The sequence below is a fragment of the Pagrus pagrus genome (genome assembly GCF_965226575.1).
Source record: "Pagrus pagrus genome assembly, chromosome: 3".
Lineage (NCBI taxonomy): Eukaryota > Metazoa > Chordata > Actinopteri > Spariformes > Sparidae > Pagrus > Pagrus pagrus.
Window position 1 is genome coordinate 16,852,554 of NC_140187.1, and position 23,796 is coordinate 16,876,349.

The following is a 23,796-nucleotide window of genomic DNA, read 5'->3' on the forward strand; positions in this document are numbered from 1 at the left end:
TTAATGCCTTTTTTGTCATCAAGATGTCTGTGTAGCTTAATTCTAAATTCAAATGATCAAAGTATAGAGTTATACACAATATACACAAACATTACAGTCAGAAATGTAAAGTTATATGCTATATAAAGTAGCAACGGTCAACTTTCCCCTCTAGTGTTAGCAAGTGGTATTATTGTTGGTGCTGCTGCTGTAAAGACAGCTGGATCCTTTCTGCTTTCCTCAGAGTCGCAAATAGCAACAACACAGCAACAACACTGGTGCCAGGCTGCCAACCTGACTGGATCACCAATTGAGCTTCTTTTCTGTTGTGCCCGGTGGCAGAAGTAATTGGACACTGAAAGATTTATAAGGTTTATAAGCAACCAGTTTAAACTTTGATGGTGTGATTATTCTATAAACATTGTGCAATCAACATTAACTTCATGATGCGTTAAAGCAAAACACTTTATGTCTATTGCCAGTTTAAATAAAGCCAGTACTCAGAGAATTAACAATATTTTTTTACACACATCATGCACTGTCTCAACTTTGGGCAGTTGTCTTAAAGCTTCTCTGGTTATTTAGAACATACTTTATAATGTAATCAGACAAAAAACTATTTTGCTCTATTTATTCACTACATGCAGTCATAGCCACAAAATCATAGTAGAATTAGTTATTAGACATGAATCGGTACACAGTGTGCATTAAAACACAGTTTTGACATAATTTATGCATTTAACTAAATCACTTTAATTTGTCAGAAATCAAACAAATCCTCAACATTTTATCAGGAGAAATTAAATCTAATTGCTACAGTACTGGAAATAAACATGTAGTTTATTTTGTGTCTAAATTTGAGCAGTGCAGCATCATCTTTCAAAATATCCTGGTAGTCAACTGTCGCCTGTTATCACGTAAAAGTCCTCTAGGTTACAATAACTGCAAATCTTTGCCATGTGGTGATAATGTTACTGACAGTCTTGTAACCTCGCAGTTTTTTTAAGTGCCTCAAAGCATATGTCTCACCATGTCAAGACCTGTGATGAAAATAGCCCTGTTGGGGAAGCACAACATATGCACGAGCATAAGCAGTGATGTCTCTGTCTCTTATGTCACAATGCTGTAGGTAAACATTCATTACTAATCAGTTTATTGGTGATTTATCTTTTCTGAATGTAGGCAACAGCAAATCTAAGGAAATATAGAATTTTGCTTTTCACTGAGGAGCCAATAATGAAATTATTATTAATATATATATTAATCAAAAAGTAATTGTACTTTCACAATTGAGAAGTGTTCACACATTCAAGTTACTCTCTCTTTATTTTTTTTCGTGAGCTTCTCAAGAGGAATCTAGTTGGCACATGCTGTAGTAGTGCTTTCACGTTACTGGGGTTTCTAAGGTCCTACCATGTTTGATACTACAGGGAAAACATTGACGCAACATTGAGGGCATTAGATTTTTATTAAGAAATGAATTTAACAATATCTATACCAAGGCAGTTACCTCTTTAATGTCTGTTTTTTCCCCTTTATTTCGTAAAGCAAGACAAGACATAACAAAGTACACTCAGAGATATGACAGGATTAACGAGGAAAGACAAACAAACACTGATTACAGATGAAGGAAGCAGCAAAAACAATACATACTGGGAAAATAGAGGGATATTGGCACTGGGTATTATAGAAAAAATTTATGGAATTGTGATTGTGAATTGTGATTCCTGTGTATGTCAGTGTTGGGGAGAAATGAGGGGGAGTAGTTAAGGATCAGCCAGGAGGGAAACATGTCTCTTTAATGTCTTTGTTTGCATTGTTGCAGTGTGGGTAGATCAGTGAGCAAGAGTACTGAATGGCAATGCTGGATGATGACGTACCTTAATTTGTATTTTACAGCAGAAACAGACAACTTATTCAAATTCTCCCCTCCTAGTTTCTCCATGTGGTGTTACTGGTGGCGCAGTTGGTGCAAACACAGTGTTAGCAACTCTCTAAAGCAAAAAACAGCCGTAAGAATCCAAATTTGACCCAAAAGCTGACCTCAGTGTTATGAAAAGGCAGAGTAAAACATTTGGATGTATTAATAAGTGCAGGTTTTGTTACTGATCTAGTGGAAAACAACAATCGTCTCGGGTCCCACAGTGTAGAGCTTCCATAGTTATTCCAGTTGTTCCACTGTTACCTGGAGATAGCGACCAGGCAAAATAATGCCTCTTCTTGTTGTGGTTGCGCAATGGCAGACACACTTCCATCGTGCCATAACTCAACCTTCGGTGGCAGACTGAAGCAAGGTTTATAGGGAATTAGACTATACGCTGATGGTGTCATTGTCGTACAGCCATTAAACCACGCTATCGGTATTGACTCCATAATGACAGTGCAACACAGAATAAAGTTGCCTATTGCCAGTTTATTTAACCAAAACAGACATAACATACTGGTTATTTAGGTTACGTATCTACAAAACAGTTACCGCAAATCTCACTCTGTCAAACTACAGTATGTATTGATATTTCTTCTTTATATACTGTGTATCCTTCATTATAATCATGATGTACGCTACACATACCATATTGTATTTTCATCATTCTCTTATTACTTTTATTTGAGACCCTATTTGAGACATTTGTATATAACTGTACAAGTGTCGGATTGGACAAAATGTTTGTTGATTCTGCTTAGTAGGCCATTTAAACTATGTTTATATATCAAACACATTAGCTCAGTGCTAGCAGAAAGCTAATACAGCAAGATTAGATATACAATAGATAAACACAATAGGATTTTTTTAACATCATAAATCATCAGTAGATCAGTTTGTTACATTCAAATGTTGCCTGCACTCACACTTGACAGTTGTGAACGGGCTAAGCGTGCCCTTTTGTCAAGCAGGAGACCTAATCCCACCAAGGAAGTGAGTGTTTTATATCAAAGGTTGTTCCACAGAAAGACTTGAGGCCGTGACAAATGGTTGAGCTGTTAGAGCATTGCTGAGGAGACAGCTATATTTGTATTTCTTCCAAATAAGCTCACCCGGGAGCATCAGAGATCAAGTATCACATTTTTATTGAATATATACGCCTATTTTGTCAGGTGTGAAGTCCTCAGTATTTAACTTCTAATGCCCTCGCCCCATCAGTGTCATCTTTCAACAAGGAAAGAATGCAACCTACTACACATCGTATAACTTGATCCCCTTCTTGCCGTGTATGGGGAGCAAACACTTGACTTAGGGGAAGGTCAAGCTACATGCCTGGCCTTGTCTTCAGTTCATCTGTCAGGACACACAGTACAAGACCATTTAAAGAAAGGGTTTAAAAATACATCAGCACCCTCGAGACAACACAAGTGCTCGTCCCGAAAAACCTGGAGACACAAACCTAATCACCTGTTCTCTGCAGATTCCACATTGGACAATAGAGCTGTGAGTGACAGTTATAGAGTTTACTGTCCCACGGTCAAATAAACCAGGGCGCTTTATGATGCACGATATGTAGGATCAGAGCGACAAGAATAGGTGACACAGAAGGGTCAGAAACATCAAACAGTGCTGGTTTGACCTGCTCATAAAGCTGTCAGTTGTGTCAACGTCTGAGGCCCCGCGACTCACCCGTTATACTGTCAGAAATGCAGACGTGTAATCTGATATGCTGGAAAGTATGAAGGGTGAAAGTGATAAGAAAGAAAAAGGTCAAACATTAGTATAATTAATGATAATTAAACAACAACATTCTGATTAAAATGTAAAACATAAAGTGAAAGCTAAAGCTAAAGCTACCAAAGTGCTAAGGACTAATCTGAAACTCTGATGAAGAGATTTGTCAATAAAATGTTGTTCTGCTAAATGATAAACAAGGGTAAGTAATGGTGGTTTAAATGGTGGCAGTGGTTTAAAATTGAGAGTGAAACCACGCTATCGAGTTTGATATTGGATTCGGATTGATTGAATCAAAGGGGCTGTTGGGACTTGGCAGAGGTATGGGCTAATTCCAGGTTTAAATTATATTCAATTCAGTTTCTCCGGTTTCAATTTGCATTCATGTGCTATTAATCAACGATCTGCATATAAACAAAATGTCCCTTTTATTCGGTTAAATTCACCAAATCTAAATGTACCACTGTGACAGTATTTGAGTTGCTGTAGTACTGCAGTTAAACAATGATGTACTTTGAATCATAATCAGTCGAGAAAGAATTGACTGACTGCAGGAGACAAAACTCAGTGTGTATGTAGATTAGATAATGACTTTATTAGGGATTTAAAAGAAGGTCCATAGCACACTAAAAATGAAAGACAAAATATACAAAAATACAATAAAGAAAACAGTAAATACATAGCGACACACATGCAACTTCATATCATAAAAAAACTGGAGCACCAAAGGCTCCACAGTCTGGATTAAAACATGGTTGACCAAGACCAGAATAACACAATTATCTAAAACATACAGCCTGCATATATCAGTACATACGATTTTGTAACATGGTTGAAAGTAAAAATAACTTGGTCAGAAAAGACTGTTTGCGATGTTCCAACAACTCTCTGTGCAATGTGGCACCAACAGTGTGAAAATGTTCATAATATCAGATTTCAGAGACGGTCCCTAGAAAGCTGAAGCCCTTTGACCTCCACCAGACCCTAGCCAGACGACCCCTATTAGGACTGACATGTCTGTCATCAGTCTGAGCTTGAGGATTAACACACTCCCATAAAACACAACAAAAAACATACGTCTGAGCCTGCAGAGCACTAAATATTTGTCATTCTGTAGATTCATAGAAGTACTGTGAGCGTTTAGGGACACGTGGGTCAAAAATTGTAAAAACCTAGCCTTCAGACTGTGGTAAGGCACTGTCAGTAGGGGATTAATGAAAAACCTGACACAGTTTCACCTCCAGACAGCTCCTTGGAAGTCATGAGTACTAATATCAGTGGCCCCAGAGCATAAACATGGCAATCTTACTTTAATATAATATGTCCATATCGTTGGCAGTGGCAGCCTTATTAAAATATTTTTGTTGTGTCTGGAGCAGCCATGAAAAGTGAGTTTGTTTAAAAGTATTTAAAATGACCGTGTAGACACAGTAACACTTGTGAAGGTACCAAATTAGAGCACAGTGTTTACAGATCTTCCATCACATGACACAATTCAAAACAAATAGTTCTGGCTTCACACAGGCTCCTTCACCTTCACGGTATCATGTAGTTCAAGTTCAAGTTTATTTGAATGGCACAGTTTCGTACATGCTCCACTGGATGATATTAAAGATATCGAAAGGAGAGAAGAGCCAAAGCACTAAGAACAGCAGAGAGAAGAAAACATTCATGAACATTAAAACAACACATTCAAAAGGTCCTGATTAAGACACATACATGCTCTCAGACTGAAGGCGCGCTGGTAAGTAGTATGGACAGAAATAGAATGAGGAACCCTACAATCATCACCTGTCTGTATAATCAAGCCAGTACGGCTGTGGAGCCAAAACTATTCTCCAGTAATTACAAAAACTCTTTGGGATAGTATGTCATTAGTCTAAAAACAGGACTGCTTTTCTTAGATCAGTGTAAACAATACCTGGTAAAATGAATTCTGTTCCATAAGACAAAAAGTTTGGATAATGTTGGAGAGAGAAGAATATATCATGTATCATGTAAGGCGACTGTGTGCCAGAGTTTAAGTCTCCCAATTTAGCATTTAGACAGTACACAAACATTTAATGTTAGGTTTTTGTTTTATGTATATGATGAGTAATATGATGATGGTGAAAACTGTTGTTAGTATGTTTTAGTAACATTTGTAGCATAACAATGTTACTGTGCTTACACCTAATAATAATAATCTAATAGTGATTTTGTTGGGCTAAAACTAAAGTTATCAACATCCCCGAGTAATGTTAAGGTGTCACTGTTAACTAAATGTGGCATTCGCTCTCCTCCCACCATTGCGTTCACGTCGCAGCACCGCTGTTGTTTGAATCATCTGCCCCCTCAAGTGGTTGTTGCACGACCTAACGTTGCTAACATTAATGTCACACTAGCTAGCTAATGTTAGGGCAGTATAGTATGCTGGGTGATTACTGTAGAAATCAGCCTTTTTTATGTTTTTTTTACCCACAAACTGGCAACTACCAAGCTGATCGCTGACGAAACACAGATACCACGTGATTACAATAGTGTTATACTGTTGGCTGACAAACCTTGGCAGAAGCTGGAACCAACCGTCAGAAGTCTTACACAGACATAAACAGAACAATCATTTTGGATCTGACAAAATGTTTAAATTTATTGATTCACAATCATAATTATATTTTTAAGGAAAAACAACACATTTTATTCTGCTCCTTTCTACAACCTAGAACACCGGGATATGTTTACATTGCTGGCACAGGAGCTCTGGACTGGGGTTAGTCTGTTAGCATCCTTACTTAAGTAGATAATTCTGCCACGCAATGGATAGATGTAAAAACTGTTATTACTTCCTATTCTGTTGATAATTTAAGTACACTTTTGAATTTTCACAACTACAATTCTTACATGTTGCTCCTTTAAAACAAGTCCACATCTGCTTTTATTTTTTGGAGAATGCTGCAGTACTCTATTGCTGTGAAGCTCCAGAAATATTTACTGCCCCCAACTTTCCACCGGCATGAGGGTTAGCGGATAATGACTGAATTTTCATTTAACAATGAAAATTCAATAACTTCTACTCACAATATATAATATGATTTAATATTATTAGCTATCTCTCTCTCTCTCTCTCTCTCTCTCTCTCTCTATATATATATATATATATATATATATATATATATACACACACATACACACATATATAAAAACCATACAGCCAATCCTGTCGCTTATGGTTTAGTTTGAAGTCATAACCAGTTAAAAGTTCTTCAATGTAAAAACACTGACGTAGTAATGTGTTATCAATAATTAATTAATGTTTGCTGTTTACAAATGCAGACATTTAATTCTAAAGCTTAAAAAATTATTACTTTCCCCCCCATGTCATACATTTCTTACTCAAAGAGTGTGTGTCAGTGATATTGTGGCATTTGTAACCTTATCACATTATCTCAAACACAGGCCCTGCTCCAAGATTAGTTGTTATAATGAGATAATTAGACACTCTGGCCGACATTATTATAGTTCAAAGTGGCGGAGCGATCTCTTTTTAGAAGGTGTGTTGGCCGAACGTGACGCTGCAGTTTTTGTATGAAAGTGTTGTAAAAGAGTGAGATTTTCAAACATTTGATAAAATTGGCTTCAGAGATTTCAAAGAAAATACCACCACCAATTGTTTGACAAGAATTTTATTTCACAGGATGTATATGTCATATTTTGCCGGACACATAAATATCTCAACAGAGGAAATTAAATAGCTATAAATACGAGGATTGTTCATCTTTCTATTGTCCTTCCTCCCTACGGAACAAATCTAATTAAGTTTGGGATTTCATGAAACGCAGAGCTCAGCGAGTGTTTCTGCTATCATGAGGTATCATCGTTTCCACAGGTTCTTAGATTAGCAACTGTGAGGTCCAATCCTGCTCCTTTGTCACTAGAAAGACTTGCAAGGCTTCTGCAACAGAATACCAGCGTCACATGAGAGCGTCTCCATGGCTAAAGTCGGATCCCCTCGAGTGCCAAGGTGCATTAAGGAGATTATCATAAGACCAAAACAATGTCTGAACTTCAGTAACAAATACGCATGCCAGAACAATATTTACACAAGGTTAAAAAATGCTGCATTGTACGTGACTTCATCTATTTATACACTTTTAAATTAAGTCTCTAGTTTAACTGTGCCTGTGACACCTGTTAACATTGTGCAGCATGATAATCTTCCAGTAAAATAGTTTACAATAAGACACATTTTATGGCTCCTATCTAAAACAAATCATACTGATTAATATACTTATGAATGACATCAAAACTCTCTTCATGTATGTTTTTACTGAAAATCTGATGACAACAATGAGCTAATTAAAAAAACAAATGTATCATAGTATATTCAGTTGTTCAAAGAATAATCTTTGTATTTTTTTCCCATTTAAATTCTTTTTAATTGCCTAAGACCTGCCTCTGTGAGTCTGAAAGCTTAATCCGTGATGAAATATGACGAAAGATGTCATATATCACATAAGAGGCAGAAATACTCAAGCAGTGAACGTAAAAATGCATGACCAAATAAAGAAAGCCATCTCTCTATATAAGAAGGGAGGCTGGACTCCCCCAAGGACTGACAGGCGACCAGTCAAGGTGAGTGAGTTGCAGTCTTTTATTAGCAGGAGGAAAACCAGCAGCTTAATGAACAATGCAGGGCATGACCACTCTTTGCCAGACACCATAGAGTGAATCCAGAACTGCTGTGTACATGTCAGGACTTCACTGTACAGTAAGTTCATTTTTAATGTGAAATTTAATTACAGTTAATAATTAAAATTGTTTATTTTTTCAGAACCCTCATTAAACCATCAATACCTGTTCATCTGAGGGAGAGAAGAAGGTAATGTATTTATTTTTATTTTTTTACCAGTGTTTCACTTTGATTAGAGACATTTGAAGTTTAGTATTTTATATAGTCTTTTTGTGCATCTCGATTAATGATGTCATCAAATAGAAAAAAAAGTATTTGTCACTTCTCATAAATGTTTTTGGAGATTATGATTTATAACAAAGTGTCTGATAGTAACAAGGATTTAGTAGCACATAAGAAGTCATCGCATCAACAAAGATAACATACAGTGAAAGTGTAACAGTGATGTCACTGTGTTGTTACAAACTGTAAATCTTTGTTTACCTTTCTCTCTCATTTTGCTGGAAACATTAAGTAAAATATATCGAATTTTCTAACATTCGTCACATTAACAGAATTTAACTTTAGTTCAGTGGTGAAGTACCATCATGAGTGAAGATAAAGAGAAATAATGACTGAGATAAATGAATGCTATCCTGTTTGTACTTACTTGCAGTAAAGGCTCGTCATGGGTGATGCAGAGATGGAATGTTTTGGCCCGGCGGCCGTATACCTCCGGAAGCCAGAAAGAGAGAGAATTGAAGCTCAGAACACTCCCTTTGATGCTAAAACATCATACTTTGTGACCGAGCCAGCAGAGATGTACCTCAAGGGGAAACTTGTTAAGAGAGAGGGTGGCAAAGCCACCGTGGAGACTCTCTGTGGAAAGGTGAGTGTGCTGTTGGTGGAGCAAAACAATTATTCTGAATGAATCTATAATTTACATCACTGACATAGGTCACTGTGACGGACTTTGTGCTCCTCAGTGTGAAGTTGGTTTGTTTCAATCAAAGACAGTTAATTTTAAGGTTGACGTAAAAGTGCATGAAATGCATGTCTTGTTTTCTACCCAGAAGTAACTGTTGTTACCGTGACGTCACAGTGATTGAGTCTATAAAACGTAACTTCTGGCTGTAACACAAATATGAATGAACACTGACCAGCTCACCAGTTTAGTGTCAAAACTGAACTCTTGTGTCGCTTCTGTCCCTGTAACAGTCCATCACTGTCAAAGATACTGAAATCTTCCCCATGAACCCTCCCAAGTATGATAAGATTGAGGACATGGCCATGATGACCCACCTCAGCGAGCCCTCTGTGCTGTATAACCTCAAAGAGCGTTATGCAGCATGGATGATCTACGTGAGTTTGGCCTGATAGTCACATCAGAAGGTGAAAATATGACAACAGACACAAGACGTGTCGGTAAAAATCCTCTCTCTCTCCATAGACCTACTCAGGGCTGTTCTGCGTCACTGTGAACCCCTACAAGTGGCTCCCAGTGTATGATTCAGTGGTTGTTTCAGGATACAGAGGCAAAAAGAGGATTGAGGCCCCACCCCACATCTTCTCCATCTCTGATAACGCCTACCAGTTCATGCTCACTGGTGTGTATAAGAAAAGCGCTGAAACTTTGAAACATCATTTGAGAAGAGAGTAATAATTACAGTGTTTATCAAATGTATCATGTGAAACCTTAAGCAAGTAGACGCTAACAAACCCAGATTTTTTGTTTTTAAATATTTTGACATATGAGATATTGTCACTCCACATCACCGGTATAGATTTTTTATCAATCATTTAACTACAAAATGTCCTCTAAGCAGATTTTAACCTCACCAATTATGTAAATAATAAGAAAATATCTTTCTGTCCTTTTACAGACCGTGAGAATCAGTCTATCCTTATCACGTAAGTTTGTCATGATTTACAAATTGTTCACTCAACATACAATAATCTTTGATTTAATGTACAACCAAGATATCAGAAAAATTGGGACGGTGTGTATATAAAAACAGAATGCAATCATTTGCAACCTCTTTTCAATTCAATACTGTACAAAAACAAAATATTAATGTTCAGAATAGTAACCTTTGCTGTTTTTATAAATATATACTCGTAAGTGATGTAAAGTGAAAAGAACCACAGCTTCCCAACTTTTTTGGAGTTCTAACTGCATGTGAAAGTTAGGCACATTTTTTAACATAAACTGAACAACGGACAGTCCAGTATTATTGACTGGACAGTATTCACTGAACCACGAGTCTAAACAATAGTTTCTATCAAATAATCTGGTGCTAATTGACTTTTACTCTCACAGAGGAGAATCTGGTGCAGGAAAGACTGTCAACACCAAACGTGTCATCCAGTACTTTGCGACAATCGCAGTGTCTGGAGGAAGCAAGAAAGCTGAGCCAACTCCTGGAAAAATGCAGGTAAATGAACAGTGTTGTTGAAAGTGTCAACAAAGCTGATATTGAATATCGAATGTGATCTTGGACCATCGGGTATGATGATTAATTCTTGTTTTCTGAATGAAGGGGTCTCTGGAGGATCAGATCATTGCAGCCAATCCCCTGCTGGAGGCTTATGGTAATGCCAAAACTGTGAGGAATGACAACTCATCCCGCTTTGTAAGTGTTTATTAACCCCTTTTAAATAATATCAGAACGCACAAGATTATAATTCTAATACGCATTTTTCTTTTGTATAGGGTAAATTCATCAGAATCCATTTTGCAACAAGTGGGAAGCTGGCCTCAGCAGACATTGAAACATGTAAGGATATAAATGACAAAGCAGATACTTTAGTCTTTTATTGTACCTTCAGCTCTTCAGACAGGACTGACTGGTTAATAACTGTGTGATCAACAGATCTGCTGGAGAAGTCTCGAGTGACGTTCCAGCTGTCTGCTGAGAGGAGCTACCACATCTTCTATCAGCTCATGACAGGCCACAAACCTGAGCTGATAGGTGAGCCTTTCTTTGTTTTTAGTTTTAAAGGTCATTCATCAGCTGCTGTATTGTCCATATATTTGCTTACAAGAATGAACCACATGTGTATTCTTTCTTCAGAGGCTCTCCTGATCACCACAAACCCATTCGACTATCACATGATCAGTCAGGGGGAAATCACTGTCAAGAGTATCGATGACATTGAGGAGTTCATCGCCACTGATGTAAGTAAAATGATGCATTTAGGAATGTTTTGACTTGTTTCTTGTGAGCTTATGACTTTATTTTCTTTAACTCCTCACAGACTGCCATTGACATCCTGGGCTTCACTGCTGATGAGAAGGCAAGCATTTACAAGCTGACTGGAGCTGTGATGCACCACGGAAACATGAAGTTCAAGCAGAAGCAGCGTGAAGAGCAGGCTGAGCCTGATGGCACTGAGGGTGCGTTGCAGTTGTTACTCTTTTTTTTGGTCACTGACAACAGAACTGTGAAAACCAGTGAAAATATGAATCAAATTCTTTTGTATTCTCTTTAAAATGACGTCTTAATTTCCTTTTTTTCCAGTTGCTGATAAAATCTCATACCTCATGGGCTTGAACTCTGCTGACCTACTGAAGGCTCTGTGCTACCCTAGGGTCAAAGTCGGCAATGAGTTTGTGACCAAGGGTCAGACGGTGCCTCAGGTAAAATGTTCACACACAGTCCAGTGAATCATAACTCTATAGCCTGAAAACTTTGAATCATTTTGTTGTTCATTCTTACAACATCCTTATTAATGTTTTATCATCTTTCTACTTCTCTTAAAAATCAGGTCAACAATTCCGTCATGGCTCTCTGCAAGTCCGTCTACGAGAAAATGTTCTTGTGGATGGTCGTCAGAATTAACGAGATGTTGGACACAAAGCAGCCAAGACAGTTCTTCATTGGTGTGCTCGACATTGCTGGATTTGAAATCTTTGATGTAAGTTAGGTGATGCAATTTCTTGTAACTTTGCCCTGTTACAATTGAATATTCAATCCCTCCACCTTCCTCTTTTTGAAATCAGTACAACAGCTTGGAGCAGCTGTGCATCAACTTCACCAATGAAAAACTGCAACAGTTTTTCAACCACCACATGTTTGTCCTGGAGCAAGAAGAGTACAAGAAAGAGGGCATTGAATGGGAGTTCATTGACTTTGGTATGGACTTGGCTGCCTGCATTGAGCTCATTGAGAAGGTACTACTTTGAAGCATTTTTAACAATGACGTAAAATAATTATCCCCACCACAGTCGGACAGTACAGGATTTTAATTTTGTGTTATATTTGTGTTATTGTTAACAGCCAATGGGCATCTTCTCCATCCTTGAAGAGGAGTGCATGTTCCCCAAGGCTACAGACATCACCTTCAAGAACAAACTCTATGACCAGCATCTTGGTAAAAATAAGTCCTTTGAGAAGCCAAAACCTGCCAAAGGCAAAGCTGAGGCTCACTTTTCTCTGGTGCACTACGCTGGTACTGTTGATTACAACATCACTGGATGGCTCGACAAGAACAAGGACCCCCTGAACGACTCAGTTGTTCAGCTCTACCAGAAGTCTTCAACCAAACTTTTGGCCTTCCTGTATGCATCCCATGCCGGATCAGAAGGTACGTGCTGTTTCCTGTCCCTACATCATGACATATTGATAATTGTGTCGAATTGAATATTTTAATTCTTATAATTGTTCCACTGACAGCTGAAGGCGGTGGCAAGAAAGGTGGCAAGAAGAAGGGTGGTTCCTTCCAGACTGTGTCTGCATTGTTCAGGGTAAGATAGGGAGGGATGACTTATGTACTTCATTGCACTAATTTGGTGCCTTTTGTTAATTTAATGTCCTTTTAATTCTTCAGGAGAATTTGGGCAAGCTGATGACAAATTTGAGGAGCACACATCCTCATTTTGTGCGCTGCCTGATTCCCAATGAATCAAAGACACCAGGTAAGCTGCGATAGCCCTGAGCTGAGAAGGTTTTAAAGGGCTTTTCACACTGCACTCACCGCAGGCTAAGAGCCTTCTTCAAGGCTTCCTAGCCCCAGGCTGATAGCCCCGGGCTAAGCATATGCAGTGGGAAAAGCCTTTTAGAGACAAAAAGCAAGTCTAAGTGAATATGGTTTCTTGTAAAATTTTATTCATCATGTCACTTAAAAATATATCATAGGTCTGATGGAGAACTTCCTGGTCATCCACCAGCTGAGGTGTAACGGTGTGCTGGAAGGTATCAGGATCTGCAGGAAAGGCTTCCCCAGCAGAATCCAATATGGTGACTTCAAGCAGAGGTGGCAGAAATATAATCTTTACAGTCATTGAAATGTTTTTTATTAACCTCAAGATGGTGTGTCTAACTGTGAGAAATCTTTACTTTCAGATACAAAGTATTGAATGCTAGTGTCATCCCCGAAGGACAGTTCATTGACAACAAGAAGGCCTCAGAGAAACTCTTGGGCTCTATTGATGTTGACCACACTCAATACAAGTTTGGCCACACAAAGGTAGAGTGAGAAACACTTCCATAGACAAAGCTATTAATAAGAAGCTGAACTATTATAAATAATGAGTGACTTAAAAATATTTATAATTATTGACTCTCAGGTGTTCTTCAAAGCCGGTCTGCTGGGTACTCTGGAGGAGATGAGAGATGAGAAACTGGCTGAACTGGTCACAATGACTCAGGCTCTCTGCAGAGGCTACCTCATGAGGAGAGAGTTTGTCAAGATGATGGAGAGAAGGTACTGTGTCCGTTTGTTATTGATGTCAAGATTTTAAAGCATGCTATTAAAGTCTGCAACTTTATTAATATAATAAAGATTTTCTGACTCAATTTGTGCTGTGTTTCTCCAGGGAGGCCGTTTACGCCATCCAGTACAACATCCGCTCATTCATGAATGTCAAAACATGGCCATGGATGAAGCTTTACTTCAAGATTAAGCCTCTGCTGAAGAGTGCAGAGACTGAAAAAGAGATGGCCGCAATGAAAGAGGACTTCCAGAAGACCAAAGAAGATCTAACGAAGGCTCTGGCTAAGAAGAAAGAACTGGAGGAGAAGATGGTGTCTCTACTGCAGGAGAAAAATGACCTCTTGTTGCAAGTGCAGTCTGTAAGTTGTTGCACTTCCTGTGCATGTCTACTAAGTATCCTACATCCGATTACTGAATTTTCAAAGACCTGAACCTGTTTGTGTTGATTTTTAAAGGAAGGTGAAAACCTCAGTGATGCAGAGGAAAGGTGTGAGGGGCTCATTAAAGCAAAAATCCAGCTTGAGGCCAAACTCAAAGAGACGTCTGAGAGACTGGAGGATGAGGAGGAAATGAATGCTGAGCTGACCGCAAAGAAAAGGAAGCTGGAGGACGAATGCTCTGAGTTGAAGAAAGACATTGATGATTTGGAGCTCACCCTGGCCAAAGTGGAGAAGGAGAAACATGCCACTGAGAACAAGGTTCATGTCCCTTATTTCAAATTATTAAACTGTGCTTATTAGAAATATGATGTGATCAAATATGACAATGTTTTATTTATATAAACATTTATAGGTCAAAAACCTTACAGAGGAAATGGCATCTCAAGATGAGACCATTGCCAAGCTGACCAAAGAGAAGAAAGCCCTCCAAGAGTCCCATCAGCAGACCCTTGATGACCTGCAGGCAGAGGAAGACAAAGTCAACACTCTGACGAAGGCCAAGACCAAGCTGGAGCAGCAAGTGGACGATGTGAGTAATCTACATTTAAAAGCAAAAGTTAAACTTGCTAATAATTGAAAAGTTAAATATTCTAATGATTCAGTCCTGGTTGATTCGGTGACAGCAAGTGAGGTTTCACACTCGAGGTCCCAGAATTCTTGGAGGCAGAAAACACCCATTCAGCAGCTACTTTGTCAGAAAAACAACATAATAAAAGTGAACACTGAACACTGACGCTGTTATCAACCGGATGCGCTTTAGATTACACGCATGCCTTGTTTCCCATATATATATGTACATATTAGATAATTGAGATAGATTTTCTGAAAATCTATAAAATTGCAGCGTTATCTATTTCATCAATAGCTTGAAGGTTCTCTGGAGCAAGAAAAGAAACTCCGTATGGATCTCGAGCGAGCGAAAAGAAAGCTTGAAGGAGATTTGAAACTGGCTCAGGAAACCATAATGGACCTAGAGAATGACAAGCAGCAGTCTGAGGAGAAAATAAAGAAGTAAGAATAAACAAAAAAACAAAACATCTGTCCGTCAGTGTTCGTACTATTTGAACCAAACTGTAATACTCTGAATTGATTTTGTCCCCTCCAGGAAGGACTTTGAGACAAGCCAGCTCCTGAGTAAGATCGAGGATGAGCAGTCTCTTGGAATCCAACTTCAAAAGAAGATAAAGGAACTTCAGGTATGAATGGAAGTGTTTGTGAAAGGCATTAGGAGCAATCAAGTATCTTCAACGGTTTTAAGCTCGACTTTGTGTGTTCCAGGCTCGTATTGAGGAGCTGGAGGAGGAGATTGAGGCTGAGCGGGCTGCTCGGGCCAAGGTGGAGAAGCAGAGGTCTGATCTGTCCAGGGAACTTGAGGAGATCAGCGAGAGGCTTGAAGAAGCTGGCGGAGCAACGTCTGCTCAGATTGAGATGAACAAGAAGCGTGAGGCCGAGTTTCAGAAGCTTCGTCGTGATCTCGAAGAGTCCACCCTGCAGCATGAGGCCACCGCTGCAGCTCTCCGCAAGAAGCAGGCTGACAGTGTGGCAGAGCTGGGAGAGCAGATTGATAACCTCCAGAGAGTCAAGCAGAAGCTGGAGAAGGAGAAGAGCGAGTACAAGATGGAGATCGATGACCTCAGCAGCAACATGGAGTCTATTGCCAAATCAAAGGTTGAGAGTGCTACATTATTTAAACAGAGAGCAAAAATCTGTGCTGATATTTTGATATTAATATGTTTTCTTTTTCCAGGCAAACCTTGAGAAGTTGTGCAGGACATTAGAAGATCAACTTAGTGAGATCAAAACCAAGAATGATGAAAACATTCGTCAGCTAAACGACACAAGTGCACAGAAAGCAAGACTTCAAACTGAGAATGGTGAGAATATCATGTTTTGCAGTGTTCATTATGTCTGCACAAAAAAAAAACGGCTTCCTGAACTCTGAACTAAATCTGCAGCATAATATTTAGCCACACCAATATACTCAGTGGTAACAATACTAAAGTCCCCTGTAGGAGGATAAATACTAGAAGTATTGTAGCAACATCGTAAACCATGACAGCCAAGGAGCAAAACCTTTCCTGCCTGATCGTTTGAACACTGTATGCATTATTACGTTTCTGCTGCAGTTTCGTTCTAATGTCTAATAAGTGCATCAATATCTTTGATTAGGTGAATGTACCCGTCAGCTGGAGGAGAAAGAAGCTCTTGTTTCTCAGCTGACAAGAGGCAAGCAGGCTTTCACTCAGCAGATTGAGGAGCTGAAGAGGCACATAGAGGAGGAGGTTAAGGTAAGTCTATGAAATCAGCAGGATTATCACAGAGGAAAAGGCCACCAGATGATTGGTATCAAATATTAATCAGGCGCTCATTTGGATTATAGGCCAAGAACGCCCTGGCTCATGCTGTCCAGTCATCTCGTCATGACTGCGACCTGCTCAGAGAGCAGTATGAGGAGGAGCAGGAGGCCAAAGCTGAGCTGCAGCGTGCAATGTCCAAGGCCAACAGCGAGGTGGCTCAGTGGAGAACCAAATATGAGACTGATGCCATTCAGCGCACTGAGGAGCTGGAGGAGGCCAAGTAATGAAGAGTCCTGAAATCTCACTGTTTCCACATACATGAATTCTGTAAATCATCATAAAACCTGTTTGCTGTGTGTTTTAACAGGAAAAAGCTTGCCCAGCGTCTTCAGGATGCAGAAGAGTCCATTGAGGCTGTGAATGCAAAATGTGCCTCTCTGGAAAAGACCAAACAGAGACTGCAGGGTGAAGTGGAAGACCTGATGATCGACGTGGAGAGAGCTAATGCTCTTGCTGCTAACCTCGACAAGAAGCAAAGGAACTTTGACAAGGTTAGATATCTTAGTATAAACATACTACTTCAGCCAGTAACATGAGGTGACAAAAAACACTCACTTGTTTGTTGTGCTTTCAGGTTCTCTCAGAGTGGAAGCAGAAGTATGAGGAGAGCCAGGCAGAGCTGGAGGGAGCTCAGAAGGAGGCTCGCTCTCTCAGCACTGAGATGTTCAAGCTGAAAAATTCATATGAAGAAGCTCTGGACCAACTGGAGACACTGAAGAGGGAGAACAAGAACCTGCAACGTGAGACAATTAACTTGGTTTTCCCCGACAGATTTGCACTCTAAAAAACGTGAATTTATCTGAAGTGTCTCTATTCCTTTCTGTTTGTATATAGCTGAATATTTTAAAATTCACACTGTGTAAATCTGCTTCAACAGAGGAGATCTCAGACCTGACTGAACAAATTGGTGAGACTGGTAAGACGATTCATGAGCTTGAGAAGGGAAAGAAGACAGTGGAAGGAGAGAAGACAGAGATCCAGACTGCTTTGGAGGAAGCAGAGGTAAACCATAAATATATAGCATACATATAGGATAGAACAGATACAAAATCTAAAATACTGCAGAAAGAAAAAAATCTGTATTCCTGTTTCGACTTAATTGTGAAGGTGTTGGACACGTGCTATTTTTCTTCACTCTGACTCAGCCTTGGATTCTGTATTTTTAATGAAGAAACAGTTCTGAGCTCCAGCTGATAAAGGTCACACTTGTTTACAGGCTACCCTGGAGCATGAGGAATCCAAGATCCTCCGCATTCAGCTTGAACTCACCCAGGTCAAGAGTGAAATCGACAGAAAGCTTGCAGAGAAGGACGAGGAGATCGAGCAGATCAAGAGGAACAGCCAGAGAGTGATTGATTCCATGCAGAGCACTTTGGATGCTGAGGTCAGGAGCAGGAATGATGCCTTGAGAGTCAAGAAGAAGATGGAGGGAGACCTCAATGAGATGGAGATTCAGCTGAGCCATGCCAACCGCCAGGCTGCTGAAGCCCAGAAACAGCTGAGAAACGTGCAGGGACAGCTCAAGGTACATCCACTGAGGGATTTGTGGCATCTTGCTTCGAAAAACTTCCTGAAATTATTTGCTGATACATTTATCCATGTTGTACATATCAGGATGCCCAGCTGCACCTTGATGAAGCGATCAGAGGCCAGGAGGACATGAAGGAGCAGGTTGCCATGGTGGAGCGCAGGAACAACCTGATGCTGGCTGAGATCGAGGAGCTGAGAGCTGCACTGGAGCAGACAGAGAGAGCCCGCAAAGTGGCTGAACAGGAGCTGGTTGATGCCAGTGAGCGTGTGGGACTGCTGCACTCTCAGGTAATGCTCCAAGGCTGACACACAAGTATTTAAACTCCTCTACGATTCAACACATGGAAGTTAATTTTTGCTTCTTTAATAACAGAATACCAGCCTCATCAACACCAAGAAGAAGTTGGAAACTGACCTTGTTCAGATCCAAGGGGAAGTGGAGGATGCTGTCCAGGAAGCAAGAAATGCTGAAGAAAAGGCCAAGAAGGCCATCACTGATGTGAGTCATCCTGGCGCTTTTCTCTGTAACTGAACATACGTAGTACATAAAAGACTCATTTGGACTCTATTTCTGGTGCTCTTGCAGTCAAATCATCAGATTGCAGTTGGCTTAAACCATATTTTTCTAAATTTCAGGCTGCCATGATGGCTGAAGAGCTGAAAAAGGAGCAGGACACCAGCGCTCATTTGGAGAGGATGAAGAAGAACCTGGAGGTGACAGTGAAGGACCTGCAGCACCGTCTGGATGAGGCTGAGAATCTGGCCATGAAGGGCGGCAAGAAGCAGCTCCAGAAACTGGAGGCCAGGGTAAAGATGAATTAGATCACTTAATCAGGTCTAATCTTATTTAAATGGTAATGTCTTACAGTAATAGATTACATTCTTCATTAATTCAGGTGCGTGAGCTTGAGGGAGAGGTTGACAGCGAGCAGAGACGAGGAGCGGATGCCATCAAAGGTGTTCGTAAATATGAGAGAAGAGTGAAGGAGCTCACCTATCAGGTCAGCAGGGCTTTTTTTCTATTTATTGGTACAGTTGTCTGATGCAAAGCTTCAAATGAAACATTTCAATCATGTACTCATGTTTACTGCAGACTGAGGAGGACAAGAAGAACGTCATCAGACTTCAGGATCTGGTGGACAAGCTGCAGCTCAAAGTGAAGGCCTACAAGAGACAGGCTGAGGAAGCTGTGAGTTAGAAAATCGTTATAACTTTATCACAGAAGTCTCATAGTTGCATGAAAATAACACTAAAATACTGAATAAAACTTCTCATTCATGTCTGTAAAATGTCTGAAAGTAAAAACAGTCCTGATGGTTGTTGGATTTCCTCACAGGAGGAACAGGCCAACACTCACCTGACCAGGTACAGGAAGGTGCAGCATGAGATGGAGGAGGCTCAGGAGCGCGCTGACATCGCCGAGTCCCAGGTCAACAAGCTGAGAGCAAAGAGTCGTGAAATTGGAAAAGTAAGTAATACATTGAACTTTTTGAGGTGCTCTTACAGTTCAAATGATTATTGATAATCTTAGAGAAAAACAGCATGAGGAAGTGATTTCATGAGCTAACGTTTGCCAGTTCAGGATTTAGTATGCATCAGTATGCTGCTGTGACTGTTTTCATTTTCATTGAATTTGGATTTTAAAAAGGCCAATTTAAAGCTGCATCACCAAATATTTTCACTGCATCAGTCCTGCAAGTCCTGTTTTCCTCTCGTTCATTAATTCTTATTTCTTTTTCTATCCACTTCAGGGAAAAGAGTCTGAAGAATAATCTGCAGCCTCTTTGAGTGACACAAATGAGAATCATAAAATATGATTTTTTCATTGAACTGCTCTCACTAAATATTGTAGATCTATATTAAATAAATTCTGTCACCAACCTGCTGCCTTTAAACCTTTCTTTGCACACAAAAACAAAAGTACTACCGCTTGTTTATGGAAGAGAAAAGAAGTGTTGGTCCTTTGTAGTAAAAGTCGAAATCTTTGTAGTGAAATAAACATTCGATATGTGTGTTTGTCATGATGGTAGTGAGTTCAGGTGTCATGTTGCTTAGCCAGCGAAATGTTGTTGATAAGGGAGGAACAGCATGGAAGCTATTGTGCTTGATCATTCACATGGGAACAGCTACAGTATGTGTGGCACTCTTTGTCCAGAACTGTTATGACATTTGAGCTTCCTTGAGGTTTTTTCGTGACCATAATGTTGCATTTCAGTCATGATGAGACAGAACCAACAACTACAAAAATAAGCTTCTGGGTTACCAACATGCTGTGGAGCTAAAATTGCAGAAACAGAATGAAGTTCAATGAAATTTACGGATGGGTGGGCAGATGGACAGATAGACACTTTATTGACGCCAAGGGAAATTTTGGCATCCAGTAGTGTTAATGTTAGCTTCTGCAACAACACCATAAGCACAAATATATCAATAAAACCAAGAAAATAAGAAAAAAAGCACATAAACACAGCAGTGAAGGGATACTGTATGGACAAGCTACCCAAATGTGCTACTCGGGAGGAAGGAAATATTACATTTGTGTGCTCAAATACTAATGAGAAGATCGATACCACTGTACATACGAGTGCGTTCATGTGCTGTCGGAATTATTGGATAAACTTTTTCCCGAAAGGGAAAATTCATGTGAATGCCCTCTAAAATAGGAACAAAAACTTGGAAAGCGGAGAAATTTTTGCAACATGAGTTGCTAAGTTGACGTCATATGACGCTGAAACATGGTCATTGTATCGTTTCCTCCGCTCTTTCTTGTCACTCAACTACTGAGAACTATGAGAGGCCGACGAGGCCAAACTTGAATACTTCACATCACAGAGCAGCTGTCAACATGTTTCAGCTAAGGAACAAAATGCAACAACTTCTTTTGGCATCCATGTTGTTCCCACATCCCAACATGAAGCACACAAACACACCAAAGTTGGAACGACTTCCCAACTCATGAAATGGGGCCATCCGAGGAGCGCATGAATGCCTCATAAGTGACAGCAAGCATGGCTCTGTCCGTAAACTGTAAAACAAAAGTCCACCAGAACCTCTAAAGCTCACCAATTAAAACACAAGCTATTAAAATGAGTTTAATCCAAAGTCTTAATACGACAAATTGTGTTTTTATGGAGGCTCTGTGTTGTTGCTGAGAGTTTTAAAGCATGATTCCAGGAAAGTAACAACGCCTGTTGAGGAAATAGTCGGGCACAGGCATACATACCGTTTCCCCCCAAAATATCAAGCTATCTCTGACACAGACAAATGTCACTTCTATAAGTTGGGACAAACACTATTGCTGTCATCTTTACGACGTGTTAAATTAATGAAAAAACATACACATCCCATCACTTTACCTGTAACATTAAAGGGTTTTCTCTCACTTTGACCACTGGACAGGTCTGCCTGTGATGAGGGGTTCATAATCCTGCATAGATGAGAAAACCCAGCACCCACTTTAACAACATAATCACAGTCTCATGGCACGAATCTCCGCTAACAGATGCAGTCAGTAGATGCAATATTTTTTACAGACAATCATCCAAATTGGGGGTCAAATGGGAGACAAGATGGAGCGTGTTTTGCTTGTTGCATCATTGCTCTTCCTGACAGCAGAGAAGAAAAATAAGTTCCCACAAATCCTCTGGGGCAGAGCAACCATCCGGTACCGCTCGTGTGCTTCCTCTTTTGGGAGTTGTTTCATTAACATCGTGACAGATGACAGCTGAAATTTCTTCCACCACTTGTCTTAAAGTGCACCTGTTTGCTCCTACAGCTGTACTGCACACATGGGATTGTTTAAACAAGAATTTGTACGGTATCATTTTGTATAATGGTCTATTTTAGTTCCCATGCATACGTATCAACACACAGCTGAGAACGGAATATGACAGTAGCATTTTTCTATGAATAACTGAAGGGGTTTGACGTTGTATCCATGTTAAAGAAGTACTGAATTCACAAAAAAGAAACCTACATTAAAGTCTCAGCCATGTTAACATCACTGCATCTCAAGGATTTTATCATAAATGATTCTTAAAAAAGGCTCAAAGCTTGTAAATGGCTCCAGTTATTAAAAGCAAACCAACCTGCTGAATTTTGTTTTACAACCTAGAAAAGAAATAAGCTTTCTCACACATATTGCAGGAACATTTAATCATGTTTAAATTGCTCTACTATGCACTAAAAACAACTATATCTGCTGCTACAACAGCTTCTAGTTCTCCTCTTTGGTAAATTATTAAAAACTGTTTTACCCAAAGCGAAGTCATGTTCTGCAGCAGACCTCGTCTCTCTTCAAAGCTTCATCCGTTCAGCGTCTCTGTTGTTCAGTTTATGAGAGACGAGCCTCTGAGGTCTGCTGGTTATACCTCACATGATGGATTAAAAAGACAATAACATTCAAACTGCTTTTGCCAAACACTGATGGTGTGATTTCATAGCTAAATCAGACTCTGTGTGAGCTACACCACAGGGCTTAGTGCCTGCTGGATCAGAGGTTATCGCTTAATCCAAACATAGAGACCATTGAGGGCAGCTGGCATGCAGGACTAGTGGTGAATCAAAGGGGCCAAAACATCCCATAACTCCCATCCAGAGCTTTTTCTGCCAGCGACCTATCGTCTTTCCTCTCAGGACCCTGAGCTCACTGTCTGAAATGTTTACCGACTGACATTATGAGCAAATGCGCATGATGAATCATGCAGGCTACGACTCTTGGGCTTCTTTTCTGGTCCTTGACAAGCCCCCTGAGCACATGTTTTAATCCTTGACAGCTGACACAGAAAGTCTCCCTGCATTGGATAATGGAATTACACCAGAGTGATTCAGTAGCTCCAGTTCGGTTTATAGCATTGTAAACCTTCAATAAAGTGACAGGACACGGACCTGTACTTAACGTTTGACATTTAGAGGAACCTGGAACATCTTCTCTCACTTGGCTGTCTTTATGCTGAGGGAATAGGTCACATTTGAACTTGTATGACCAAAAACATTTAACCGTCCCTGTAAAATATTTGGAAATACAGCCACTTGTATTCTGTCCATCTGCGATGGAGAAGGAAAGCAAAGAGCAGCGACATACATCATTTCTGAAAGCAGTAAAAAATGATTGCAAAAAAATAAAAAAAAGCCAAACCATGATCCAATTCCAGCTTCTCAAAAGAATTTGCTGCATCTTTGTTTTACCTCACTGTAAACAGAAAGATATGTAAAAATTAAAATGTCTAAAAACAGTGAGACCTTATGTATTTTGATTAGTTGTGTACTTTGATTATGCAGAATGTTTCCAACAATGTTCAAACCCAGAGACTCAAGGTAACGATGTGTTTCTTTTGGTTAGTTAACGTGAATAACGAAAACATTACATCATCTTTGAACGTTTGTGCCTGAGTCAGATTTTCATCAGCATTGGAGGTTGTTTAAGGGTGTGTTCACGACCGGCGAGACACTACTCGTTCCATTGTGTTC

At 39.8% G+C, this 23,796-nt stretch overlaps 1 protein-coding gene across 2 annotated transcripts; it reads left to right on the forward strand.

Moving 5' to 3' along the window:
* The first annotated feature begins 8,207 nt into the window (after window positions 1-8,207).
* Window positions 8,208-20,208, forward strand: LOC311255293 (myosin heavy chain, fast skeletal muscle). Of its 2 annotated transcripts, XM_084349644.1 has the most exons (41): window positions 8,209-8,248; window positions 8,448-8,495; window positions 8,962-9,174; window positions 9,504-9,647; window positions 9,736-9,892; window positions 10,169-10,196; window positions 10,606-10,720; window positions 10,826-10,918; window positions 10,999-11,062; window positions 11,159-11,257; window positions 11,360-11,463; window positions 11,544-11,682; window positions 11,807-11,925; window positions 12,054-12,203; window positions 12,289-12,459; window positions 12,566-12,872; window positions 12,962-13,032; window positions 13,116-13,203; window positions 13,424-13,541; window positions 13,631-13,754; window positions 13,855-13,991; window positions 14,104-14,359; window positions 14,456-14,698; window positions 14,793-14,969; window positions 15,306-15,451; window positions 15,546-15,636; window positions 15,719-16,108; window positions 16,188-16,314; window positions 16,610-16,728; window positions 16,821-17,017; window positions 17,105-17,288; window positions 17,372-17,537; window positions 17,675-17,799; window positions 18,014-18,322; window positions 18,412-18,615; window positions 18,701-18,826; window positions 18,964-19,134; window positions 19,224-19,328; window positions 19,421-19,516; window positions 19,664-19,795; window positions 20,079-20,208. In XM_084349644.1, exons 3-41 carry the CDS (start codon window positions 8,974-8,976, stop codon window positions 20,097-20,099), a joined length of 5,814 nt encoding a protein of 1,937 aa, XP_084205770.1. In that variant the 5' UTR covers window positions 8,209-8,248; window positions 8,448-8,495; window positions 8,962-8,973; the 3' UTR covers window positions 20,100-20,208. The 2 variants fall into 2 exon arrangements, with proteins under 2 accessions (XP_084205769.1, XP_084205770.1); XM_084349643.1 differs by having other exon boundaries at window positions 8,208-8,248; window positions 11,159-11,463.
* The last annotated feature ends 3,588 nt before the right edge of the window (window positions 20,209-23,796 follow it).